The 13,995-nt window shown below is 35.8% G+C and overlaps 1 protein-coding gene across 1 annotated transcript in view; it reads left to right on the top strand.

Annotated features, from left to right (window-relative positions):
• The first annotated feature begins 4,576 nt into the window (after window positions 1-4,576).
• LOC121869782 (carbonic anhydrase-related protein 10-like) overlaps window positions 4,577-13,995 on the top strand; it is a 165,154-nt gene continuing 155,735 nt past the window's right edge. Inside the window, exon 1 of the mRNA XM_042371343.1 lies at window positions 4,577-5,069. Within this exon, the coding sequence (XP_042227277.1) occupies window positions 5,009-5,069 (61 nt within the window). The 5' untranslated portion in view covers window positions 4,577-5,008. The remainder of the gene's footprint in view (window positions 5,070-13,995) is intronic.

A 13,995-nucleotide genomic window follows, 5' to 3' on the forward strand; every position in this document is an offset into this window, starting at 1 on the left:
AATATCATAATAATAAGTGTTAATAATTTGTACGTAAATAAACCCTGAAGATAAATACATAAATATTCCTGTTCTTTTTTTTTTAATATTATATTGTTACTCGCAGTATATGCCTATTACATAAACCTGAACACCTATAGTAAATATAATTCTTTTGTTTTTTGTGCTAGTCAACCTCAACCCGGGACTAGACTAGGCCACCAAGATGCCTGCCCGGACGACTGCTCTCAGAGGTTAGCCAGCACGTTACAAAGTCACTTCAGAAATTTCAATGTTCTTTTTTTTATAATATTTACTTATTCTAACCAAATTGTCAACAATGTGTAACTGGCTACCCTTCAAAGGTTCCATCGACCTGCCAACTGTTATGGAGTGTACAGATGGATGCGTCGGATGTCTCAACTTTTCCGCGATGTATTCACCAAAACTTGAGAAGATAGTTGTTTCTTAGACTGTAAATCACCACTTCACTTCCCCATACTGTCTCCAGATGCCGCGCGAAGTGTGTGCCCTAAGGATATGAGTTCCGAAAGAAGGATACTCATTGGTTGCCTGTTTGTTTGTTTGTTTGTTTGTTTGTTTGCTTTCACGTCTGTCCAGGTGATATCTCAGGCACCTTTGAGTCAGGCACCAGAGTTTTAGATATATTAGTGACAAGTGCTTTGGCATTTTTTTTTAGATTTTGAATCATATTCCGTCTTCAGGTGCCGCGCGAAGTGAAGAACATTGTACACTGAACTTACTACTACAGTACTTATTTTTATTTATCGTAAGAATTATTACGATATATCAGTCCCTAACATAAATTACTATAATCATATTAATCTTCATAAGAACTCCAGTACACAAACAAGAGTCATTTACAATAATAATCTAATTCAACTCCCGACAATATTCAACAACACACACTGGGGTTTTCCTTGAAATTCGTTGCTTATAATAAATACACACATAGGCAGTTTTCCTACACGCTCTGGAAATAATGCAAATCCGCTGGGCGATGACCTGGTAGTCATTCAGTATTGGCTTCAGTTTTACCCATATTTCCGCTTCAAATCCATAATATATACTAAAACAGTTGGTATTGGCTTTAGGTATATAAACGTCCTTAATTCTAATGTAGAGTGTAAAGAAAAAAGGTTTCATATTGGCTGCAGTTTTACAAATGTTTCTCGTTGGTGATATGTATATATATACATATATATCTACAAAATAGATTGGTATTGGGTCACATTTGCAAACGCTTCCGCCTCTGTTATGCATTCAATACCAAAATCAGCCGAACAAAAATGTATGTATTGTAAAATTCCTTCTGGAGGAAAATGGAAGCCTAGACAATATTCTGGGATACTGGCCTCTAAATTATTGTTTTATGCATGCACGATTTTTTCTTTTGTTGGAGTTAGCTGTAAAAACTTCGTGAAATTTTCTGCATATTATTATTATTATTATTATTATTATTATTATTATTATTATTATTATTATTATTATTATTATTATTATTATTATTATTATTATTATTATTATTATTATTATTATTATTACCGGTATTATTATTATTATTGTTATTATTATTATTATTATTTTTATTATTATTATTATTATTATTATTTTTATTACCGATATCATTATTATTATTATTATTATTATTATTATTATTATTATTATTATTATTATTATTATTACCGGTATTATTATTATTATTAATATTATTATTATTATTTTTATTGCCGATATTATTATTATCATTATTATTATTATTATTATTATTATTATTATTATTATTATTATTTTTATTACCGATATCATTATTATTATTGTTATTATTATTATTATTATTATTATTATTATTATTATTTTTATTACCGATATTATTATTATTATTATTATTATTATTATTATTATTATTATTATTTTTATTACCGATATCATTATTATTATTGTTATTATTATTATTATTATTATTATTATTACCGGTATTATTATTATTATTAATATTATTATTATTATTATTATTATTTTTATTACCGATATTATTATTATTATTATTATTATTATTATTATTATTATTAGTTGAGCTGCATTGAATTTATTGAATATAAATATATAATCCTCAGCCGTAATAGACCGATGAAGTGTCCATCATGATAAGGAACCTCGTCGCGTCATATACGCCTTATTGACTGTACCTAACTCACTACAACAGTCTCCCAACAATCTCAGCTGTTTGTGATAATTTTCTCTCAAGTACTGTGTAATGAAGGAAAAGTCAGGGGCATAGGTAATATAAAATCTATTTTCTTCATACAGACACAGAGATACACACACACACACACACACACACATACACACACACACACACACACACACACACATACACACACACACACACACATGATAAAATAAAAAGGCTTTTGATCTATACGGATTTTTTTTTACTATTTACATACAAATAATCTTAAGCACAAAAAACTATCTAGCAAAAATGACAGGGTATTTTTTTCTCCATTCTTATACATGATTTACAATTATATACAGACAATATGAACCACGACGGCGACCTGTGACTGTGTACAGGTACGTTGGCACACCTGAGTGGGCTGTCTCTCAGGTAAGTGTTGATACCGTCGCGGAGCTAAACTTTGCGAGAATATTAATTAATATCCCACAATGTTTTACCTTCACACCGCGGCATCAGTTTGCTTTTACCCGAGTTGACATTTTCAAAAAAGATATGTATTTCTTATACACATACTCCCTACCACCCCCCTTCCCCTTCCCCCTCCCCCTCTTCCCTCTGCACCGAAAATAGAATCTATGGAGTAAAAGTTGCATTTAATGTTAGAAAAAAAAATCACCCGTTAGAGAATAAAACAGACAGACATTAATTATAAACCTAAACTGTGAGGTTCATCATATGTGTTGCAATACAGAGTAAGAGACATGATGCCCGCAGGTAGTGAGGATTGCATGACTTATTGACACGTACGTAGACTATGTTATTAACAACTATCATCATCACTCTCTCCTCGTCCTCGTAACTGCGCTAAACTGTTGACACTTTAACAGCATCAGGAGACTCGTGCTTGACATCGATACCAAGAAGTACTGATATACCGACGCTGAGAATTGTGATTGGCCGCTCAAGTAAATTCTAAACTATTGCCCACCAACCGTGTGACACGTGTGAAGCTCTAACCTATCACAGACCAAGTTAACAAGACGATCAATAAAAATTTACTGTTCCTGTTTTCTTTCCAATATGTATTAATAAATAAATAAAGCATAATCAACCAATATCGTCTATATTGAGGTATTTTGACTCTAAATAGAAGGATCTTAGAATATATTTTTTTATGCAAAGCTCAGTTACTTGGTCCGTTATCATTTCTGGTAATTTTCAGGCCAGATTTGTTCCGTTGTGGATGTTTTCAGTGAGACAAATTCCAGTCAGCTTGAAAGAGGAAACTTGCTACCCTTACACTGTTCACGTGGCGTCCTGGTATAGGTCGAGTGTGTCAACTCTGTGTTAACTTGTTATTCTGTTTCAAATGCGAAAAGCGACAAGAACGAACAAGTCACATCCGATTCACTTGTGTGTGTCAGGAATCCTCGTAGAGTGGAGGTTCAGCGCACGATAAATGGGTCATATATTTGTTACGGCAAGATATGTTGTCATTTATTTATCTATGAGTGACACAAATGTTGATGTTTACCCTGAAAGTTGATAAGAAAAGCCGTAGTTTCCTCTTAGAGCCATATCAATTTATCGGCGGCCAAAACTTTATCTAAGAAAAAGTTGCATTATAGGACGTCACTCAGTAAGTCTCTGTTATTATGGTGATAAAGTCGTCGTATTTTATATGTAACATCATGAGGTTTGCTCGCAGTTATAATCGCTCAGCTTAATATAGTCAGAGCTTGGTAGTCACAGCTTGGTAGTCACATCTTTGGTAGTCACATCTTGGTAATCACATCTTGGTAGCCACATCTTGGGAGTCACAGCTTGGTAGTTACAGCTTGGTAGTCACATCTTGGTAGTCACATCTTGGGAGTCACATCTTGGGAGTCACATCTTGGTAGCCACAGCTTGGTAGTCACATCTTTGGTGGTCACATCTTGGTGGTCACATCTTGGTAGCCACATCTTGGGAGTCACAGCTTGGTAAAGTAACAGTTTGGTATTCACAACTTGGTAGAGTTACAGCTTGGAGTCACAGCTTAGTTATCGCCGGTTGCCTAAGGAGAGAACCCTTGTGACCACCAGATGTGTTAATACTCACTCTCTGTGACCGACTAGTCTAGAGTTGTATAAAATCTCCACCAATTTAATAAAGACATTGAGGGCAACAACGGGATCGTGTATGACCTCGTGGTTGTTACATCAATGGTCACCCGTCAGACGTCCCCCGTTAGAATATTAAGGATAACCACTCGTAATATTTTACCGAAACCGAGGCGCCCACTCTCACGGGGGTGGGCGCGAGAGCATTAAAAATTCCTCACAGTGCGCGCACATCGTCCGAAACAGTGTGGATATGAGCACTGACTTGTGGATCTGGCGCAGCTATTTGGTCACGGCGCCTGGTAGACGCTAGTGGTGGACGGGGGAAGCTGAGAGTCAGTCAGTATGTCTTCGGACGGTGTGCGTGGCGGAGCTCTCGCTACGAGCTGGCCCAGTCACGGACGTCATGCCTCGGGTCGGGGGTGACACTGGGACACAGAACCACGAATTTACACGTGACACTTGTCAATGCTCAGACATTTAGATACTTTGATGGTTATAATAGAGTGTGGCGATGATAGAATATCTAGAAAGTATTTAGAAATAATAGCAAAAAAGGATACAAATTTGTACTATTTACCATGAGCGCTCCATGGTGGGCTTCTCCAATCAGTGACTCGTATGTACATAGTGCACCTGTTACTAAGATCATTTATACCGTTGAGTGACATTATTATTGCTAAAGTTTAGTGTCGTGCCTTCCAGGACACCTTATAATACCACCATGATGTTAGGACTAAAGGATCTGATCCTCTGCCTGTTGCAGTTGGTCCTCTTCCTTCCTGGTAAGTTGAGAGTTAAGTTTGTGTCTGTGTGGTGTTGCTGGACCTGTGTTCTATCACCTATGTAGTAACTAACTTGAATATATGTTTTAGAATTTCATTGATGTTTCTTTAAAAAAAATCGTTTATATTAAAAGGTTTCTTTATAGTTTCTTGAAGCACAAAGCCATGGATGTAGATTTAAGGAGATCTTCAATCCTTTAAACTAAATAACATTTTGATTGTTGCCTTTTATCTGAATGAAATATGGAAGAATAAACTGCATAAATATGTCTTCTAAGAAAGTATCAAGCTGGCTGTGTCCTGGAGAGGTTAGTGTCTCTATTACTTGACTCAAATGACTCAATCAAAGGCCAAGATGACCAACTTTAGGGAGCCTCTCGTGCCTGTTCTCTCGATATATTTCAGTTGCCCTTTCAAGTTGTCTATTATATATATTATCAGTTATTTATACTGTACCATACGTGTTAAAATATATATATATATATATATATATATATATATATATATATAATATACATTTAAGGTGACGTTATATGTTGCTTATATTTTGTTTTTTTTTACTTTAAGCTGTGGTTGTGTGTGTGTGTCGTCACATAGTTCAGAGTTATCGTCTTCAAAATTGACGCTCAGGTTAATGTTGTGGTGGTGGTGTGTATGCTTCGTTTATGCGTTTGCACTGTGCGTCCAAATGACTATGGCTGCGGTCAGTAACGCAACAACGCATTCAAACTGTCACGCATACACTGAACTCTTTTGTATAATTTTCTTTGAATCTTTTTCAAGTTTTTCGTATTTAGATTTTATCATAGTTTTATGTGAGTTGATTTTGAATTAGAGTTAGGATGATTTTTTTTATATTAATATGTAAATGAAACTGAAAATTTTGAGAAAAGTTTGAATGGCATATATTGTGAACTCTCTCTCTCTCTCTCTCTCTCTCTCTCTCTCTCTCTCTTAATAACAATAATAAAAAAAATACTGATTCACTATGATTTCATCAACATTTTTTTTAGACTAAAAGAAATACAACGAATAATAGACTGAGAAAATGTATACTGTATGTATATTCTCACAGCTTTGTCGAAATACTGTATCATTATCAATTATTGTCAGGAGCAATAACAGTTAATGAGCTTAATACCAGCTAGGAAGATTTTTAACAGTGATGAAATATATCCATGAATACGGTGTGTGTGTGTGTGTGTGTGTGTGTGTGTGTGTGAGTGTGTTAGTGTGTGTGTGTGTGTGTGTGTGTGTGTGTGTGTGTGTGTGTGTGTGTGTGTGTGTGTGTGTGTGTGTGTGTGTGTGTGTGTGTGTGTGTGTGTGTGTGTGTGTGTGTGTGTGTGTGTGTGTGTGCGCGTGTGTGTGTGTGTGTGTGTGTGTGTGCGCGCGTGTGTGTGTGTGTGTAGCGCGCGCGCGTGTGTGTGTGTGTGTGTGATGAATGAAAACTATAAACTTAGTATTAATTTATGAACCTAATATAACTTGTTATATTTACCAGGAGAAATTTCAGTCTGCATAAGTTACAGAAAATGTCTTGTAAGGCTGGGGTTTAATATACATATATAATTAAGTGTTAAGCCTCTGATGCATATATTACTCATGTTGTTTACGTAATGACACGTAATCCACCTTGAACACATTACTTGGAATATATTAATGTAAATATTATAAAGTCATCCTGGTAATCAGAATTATTTTATACGAATACAAAAACTAACCGAGCTCTATTAGAAGAAAATCCTCTCGCTATTTTATTTTTATTTTTTAATAAAATTGGAAATACAATACAATGACGGAATGAATGATGGTAAGGTATTAAGCACCTAATAAATACTTGTATCTTTGTTTTTTGTCATTGATGTGTCTCGCTGCAGTAAGTAGGTTTGTTTGTTATTTACAAGGCTTATGTTTTTATTGTGTTCGTGTCCGTTATTATTATTATTATTATTGTTATTATTATTATTATTATTATTATTATTATTATTATTACTGTATTATTATTATTATTATTATTATTATTATAGTCTATAATGCAACGTGTAAATAATATCCTTCGTCCTTACTGAAACTCCAAACTGAATTAAGAAATTAATTTTCTTTGTATTTGATTGGTTCTTTATTGCTCTATAAAAATTCTAAAACCGCTCTCTAATACTTCAACGTTTCAAGATATTTATTTCAGAATTTTAGTTTTTTTTATCCGAGGATTAATGTCCAGATGAGTGTTGGTTTGGGGTTGATTTGGGTCAAGTTGAACACCAAAACCACACGTGTAATGTTGGCCAGGATATTGGTTTTGGCCACGTTCCATCAAGTATAAAACTACGCCCAGTTTCTGACCCTCTCGTCAAGATCTGGGAAATTCTTCGACCATTGTTCCAGACAGCGGCTGCTCAAGACATTTCCCATAACCCCCCCACAAAAATAATAATAATAATAAAAAATACCACTTAACATCATCACCTCCCTCACGTGTTCCACTAAATCACTTATACAGAACCAGTGTAAAAGAAAAGTCAAAATTCTAATATAAAACCATTCAAAATATGGGTAATCTTTTTCGATGACTCTGTAGGTGAATTTCTCTGTTATATGATCTAACTCAGAAGTCTTTCAATTTTTTTTTTAGGGTTTGTAATATTCTTTTAAGTGATACATTTTGAAGTAGAACGTATATTATTTTTTGGTGGGGATCGTTCACAGGTCAACTTGAAGGGGAGAGTGTGGGAGGGTATGACAGTAACCTCTTTTTTTCCGCTGTAAATTGTGAATTGCGTGTAACATTTCATAAAACAATCTTGGGTGTAATTATTTTAAGCTTATTGATACATTACAAGACTAAAATTCACTGAAAAAAAAAGTTCTTAGTGAGTAATAACATCACAGGATTAACATTTACAAAATAACATTTACACTAAAACTATCATTAACAATAAAACATTTACACCAAACTAACATTTACAATAACGTATGATTTCAAAAACATTATTCTCGATCTTGTGTTTTTCTTTTCATAAATATAGTACTTGGAGACCCTCATATAAAGATTTTACATTATATACATGAAATGAACTGTGCTGGTAGAGAAACTTATGTTACTCTTCTGACTGATGCTTTATCTTATACATGATTTTTTGTTCTTTAATCTATTGAATAATGTTGTTTTATTTACTGAATAATGCTCGTTTAGTTACTGTTTTATCGTAGAAGTGGTATTTTGATCCAACTGCTGTTATTTATTGAAATGTTGACTTGCGTTTTATTCTCAGTAACAGACATTTTCCACGAACTGATGCACAGTGTTAGAATTTATGATATGAATTTTTTTTCTTTTGCTTAATATGGTACTTTAGCTTGTGAATTTTGTTAATGATAGTAGAATTGCCATTATTGCTGTCATTATTAAATCACTACCCAGCTCTCACTACTACTACTGCTACTAATACTACTACCATTACTATTACCACTACCGCCACAACAACCAGTACCATCACTACTACTACTATCACCACCGTCACTACTACCACCATTACCAGTACTCCATCCATCCCACCTCCAGCACCACCATCGCTACTACCACTAACACCAATACCGCACCCATCCCGCCACCACCACTACCATTAATACGACAACCTCCCCATCTCCTCTACCACCACTACCTACACACAATAACCATCACCACCATCAATGACACCACAACTTCCACCACCCCTTTCCTGACAATTTACCACAGCTACAAATTCTTCAACCACCACTACAACTATTCCTTCCTTTACAAATATAACCACTATATCTATCAGCTAAAACTATTCTTACTGCTATTAATATTACCACTACTATTAATATCACTACTACCACGACTCGCACCACAAGTATGATAGTTGTAGTCCTACCCCATATACTTCTCTGAAAACTACTACCACTACAACTATTATCACCCACTTCTACCACAATTCTGACTGTACAAACACTTGGTTGCTATGGCTACCCTATCACTACCACCACTAATATAACATTAATAACTACTTAATTACTACGACTGCTATTACGATTATATTTTTAGCGATTATTTACGTAATTTTAAATTTTTATGAATTTTACAAAACAAATCGCCTGAAAAATGCCTCAAGACGGAAGGAATTAGCTGTGTTATTTTTTATCACCAGGGATAAAAAAATAATTTTTTTTTTGTGAATTAAATTATATTTCCAATACATTAAACCCACAGTAATGTTATTGTCTTATCTTATACTAACGGTTTATGTCGTTAATTCAAATCCCATTTTCTTTCATTTAGTTCCCATTTTCTTTAACTTAGTTCCCATTTTCTTTCACTTAGTTCCCATTTTCTTTCACTTAGTTCCCATTTTCTTTCATTTAGTTCCCATTTTCTTTCATTTAGTTCCCATTTTCTTTCATTTAGTTCCCATTTTCTTTCACTTAGTTCCCATTTTCTTTCATTTAGTTCCCATTTTCTTTCATTTAGTTCCCATTTTCTTTCTTAGTTCCCATTTTCTTTCACTTAGTTCCCATTTTCTTTCATTTAGTTCCCATTTTCTTTCATTTAGTTCCCATTTTCTTTCATTTAGTTCCCATTTTCTTTCACTTAGTTCCCATTTTCTTTCATTTAGTTCCCATTTTCTTTCATTTAGTTCCCATTTTCTTTAACTTAGTTCCCATTTTCTTTCACTTAGTTCCCATTTTCTTTCATTTAGTTCCCATTTTGTATGATATTAAGGCAGGTAATCAATGGCAGATAAAACGCTTCCTTCCTTACACACCAAACCATATATAATGAAAAAATAAATAAAAATGGAGAAACGAGAAAGTAATGTTTTTTTTTGTGGGAGTTATTTACGTTTCTTTTCTTATGTAGAGAGAGACAATGAGTACGAAGCTGATAGTACGCTTATTTGTGGTCTCCCTTTGTCCCTTTATCGCTCGAGTTGACGCCATAATGCTGTAGTGAATCACGGGAAGGGGAGGGGGGGAGTGTGAAAGCTGTTTCTCATGGTGTCCTTCTTTCCTTCTTTTATATTTCTTTCTATCATTTATTCATTCATTTCTTTCTTTCTCGTTGGCCTTTCCTTCTTACATTCATCCATTCATCCTTCATTTCCCTTCTTTTTGCTTTTTTCTTCTTCATTTCCTTCTTCCTTTCTTCATTTCTTCCTTTATTCTTTCCTACCTTCCTTCTTTTATCTTTCATTCTTTTCTTCCTTATGTTTGTTTTCATTTCACTCTACTGTACCTTCTTTTCTTCCTTCCTTTATTCCTCCCTTCTTTTCTTCTTTTCTCCCTTTCTTCCTTCTTTTATTCCTCGCTTCTTTCCTTTCTTTCTTTCATCCTCTCTTCCTTCCTTACGATCTTCCTTTCTTTCCTCCGTCCTTAAAGATTGATACCATGTTGGAAGCAGATCAAGGGTGGTGCAGGTCAAGGGTGGGGCAGGTTAAGGGTGGGGCAGGTTAAGGTTGGAGCAGATCAGGGGTGAAGCAGGTCAGGGGTGAAGCAGGTAAAGGGTGTGGCAGGTCAAGGGTCGAGCAGGTCAGGGGTGGAGCAGGTCAAGGGTGGGGCAGGTTAAGGTTGGAGCAGGTCAAGGTGAAGCAGGTAAAGGGTGGGGCAGGTCAAGGGGTGAAGCAGGTCAAGGTGAAGCAGGTCAGAGGCGGAGCAGGTCAAGGGTGGAGCAGGTCATAAGGGGGCAGGTCAGGGGGTGGAGGAGGCAGGTTAAGAGTCAGGGGTGGGGCAGCTCAAGGGTGGGGCAGCTCAGGGGTGGAGCAGGTCAGGAGTGGAACACGTTAAGGATGGGGCAGGTTAAGAGTGGAGCAGGTCAAACGGTAGTGGAAGTCAGAGGGTGGAGCAGGTTAAGGGTGGGGCAGGTCAGGGGTTGAGCAAGTTAAGGGTTGGGCAGGTCAGGGTGGTGGTGGCGACGGTGGTGCTAGTGACGCTGAAGGTGGTGACGGGTGGTGGTGGTGATGGGTGGTGGTGTCGGGTGGTGGTGACAGTGATGGTGACAGTGGTGTCTTCTCCTGTAAATTGACCTTTATAATCTGAATTGTAGTGTAAAATAATCCGAAGTTTTACAACAAAAAGTTTGTTCTGTGTTAGACCGAACACACACAAAAAAGAAACTAAAAACAAGAAAGATTTTTGGCTTATGAAAGGTGAACTGATTCTTGATCGGATTATATAAATTTTAAACCTTTATGGTCTCAATTCTTAGAGAATTTTCGTATTTTGGTTTTATTTCGTTGTCAAGTTTTTTATTATAAGGAACATATGTTGCCATCGTGCATGTTCTTTATTTTTTAATCATAATTTGTTTTCATATATAGTTTCCCGAGGTCGTCATCTGACTCGTATACAAAGTTCACTGTTTAATGTATGACTCTTAATGTGTTCACAGTACAGCACAGGTCCAAACCCTGCCCGCGAACCGCTACCAATGCAGGGCAGGGCAGGGCAGGGCAGGGCAGGGTATATATCAAATTGGTGAGTGATGCTGTTGCTGTAAATCAGTGTAGTTTGTCATTGTTTTCTGTAATCTCCGAAAAAAAAGACATATTAACGATGGCAACACTTGGTTAATGTTGACACGACTTGCACCAAAGTTTCTCGTGGGAACCTTGTCTCGTGTTCATGTTTGGTGCAATTCCGCCAACTTATTCTCGACTTATTTTGGGGACACACACACACACACACACACACACACACACAGATAGACAGCCAGAGACACACACACAAGACCGAAAACAATACCAGCCTTGTAATTATGACCCGGGTAATAACACACATGAGGCTCACTACGACTTGTAATTTTTGACGAGTTGACCTCCCGAGAATGACCCGTGACCTCCCAAGAATGACCCTTGATCTTCGAGTGACCCCGGTGGTCTGTGTGGGTGGCGGTGACATTTCAACTTTTATTCTAATGTTTTATTCTGTTGTTGGAGTACTTTTCTAAACATCACATAAAGCGCCTAGATGTGAGGCCAAACCCGGTAATTCTGTTTAACATTTGACCTACAGTTAACATAATATCAGACCCAAAAGTTCATAGCACCAGATTGATAGGTCATAACCCTTTAATATTAAACTAGATTAATTTCCTTTGTGAAATTATTTTGTATTAATCTTTTTGTACTCTTTCATTGAAGAGTGTACTCCGTGTGGGCGACTCTCCCAGTACTCTCTTCTTACACAATTTTTTAGGTACTCTTATTTATTATTTATGTTTCTTAATATTTAAAACTCGTAATCAATCGTCAAAATATTTTTCCTCCCGGTGTTTATACTTTTAGATCACCTGAAGAGTACAGTCACCCCCCAACTCTACCTGGTGATTAAACACTCTACCGCTACCTGACGGGTTTAGGTTAAGCCTCGTTAGGTTAGGTTAGGAAATTCATTTATCAAGTAAAATAAGCATATGATGCATAATTTTTCCTTTCATTATTTAAGAAAGTGTCAACTATTGCTTCACCACAGTATAAAACAGTCTACAATACGAGAAAATAACACTTCAGATACTGTTTATAGATTCGTGTTCTTAACACCAATGTATATTAAGACTACTGTATTCATTCATGTCTGTATTTTCATCAAATTCTGTGACCCTGAATATATGTATACAGTTTATATAATATACATACATATATTGAGAGGACTCGTAGAGTTTCCCTGAAGTGTGAATTTACATAATATGTTATTCCCCCTCGATTCAAAGCCGTTCATCACTCTTTGTTAACCAGTTATCACCTCCCACTCATCACCCGAGAGTGTTGAGACAAGGGATGACGGAAACAAAGAGAGAGAGAGAGAGAGAGAGAGAGAGAGAGATGATTTTCTTAAGGTTAACTGATAAAATTTCTTAAGGTAGTCTTCATCACACAGAAGACAACACCCAGGGGGGAAAAATGATCGCGAAAACGTGTGATTCTTGTGAGAAAATAAACACGTTATTGTTTACCTTTGGCTATAAACTAGACGATTGTATTTTCAGGAAGAATTGTACAGATAATCCGACTCACACATACAAAGGTAAAATTCTCGGGAGAAAAATATGACACTGGTATGAAATTTAAAGTTGACGTCGTTTTATCATCGACCAAAACTAAAGATAATATTTGTTTTCTCTCTTTTTGTCTCTCTCTCTCTCCTCTCTTTGACTTTCTTTTTGTCTCTCCCTCTTATATCTTTTCTTTCTCTCCATTTTCTCTTTTTTCTATTAATTTCTCTTTCTTTTTATATATGAATAAACTGTATATCCATTTCCTTACCATTTATTCACCTAAGTAAGCCTCAAACAGCGACCTCTTCCACTCCGATAAATTCCCTTTTGTTTCAATCGACCAACTGTGAGTCAAGAACAATGCCGTCGTCCCCTCTGAGCCAACACAACCTGCTGACAGTCACTCTCTTATATTACGCCTCTTGATACCTCATCCTTAACCCAAAATAGATAAATAAATACAAAATATATAAATAAAAAAAAATAGGATAACACAGTAGCTTAATTAACCCTTTGATGACGATGGTTTAACTTTTTGACGACGATGACTTAACCCTCTAGGACTCAAAGGGTTAAGCGCCATATATCCAGGTATAACTTAACGTAGAGTATAATGACCGCTTGTCCGACATGATTCACCATAAACAATGTTTCGGTAACAAGAATAATGACCAATGATCACCAGTGTTTGAATGTATCATGAGACCAGAGAGAAATTATCGAATAAAAGAAATAACAAAAATGTAGGAGGAAAGAAACAGCCTTACAGTACTCCACAAGAACCTCGCTCAGTCACACACAAAGGAATAATCACTACCTGGATCAGTTAAAAGTCAGAGAATGTTTTATGGTGTGTAGTAAATTCTTAAATTGCCCCTAAAGGTAAAACATGATGAAATATACTCAGGTATTTCG

Source organism: Homarus americanus, unplaced genomic scaffold (assembly GCF_018991925.1).
Source record: "Homarus americanus isolate GMGI-L3 unplaced genomic scaffold, GMGI_Hamer_2.0 scaffold17515, whole genome shotgun sequence".
Taxonomy (NCBI): Eukaryota; Metazoa; Arthropoda; class Malacostraca; order Decapoda; family Nephropidae; genus Homarus; species Homarus americanus.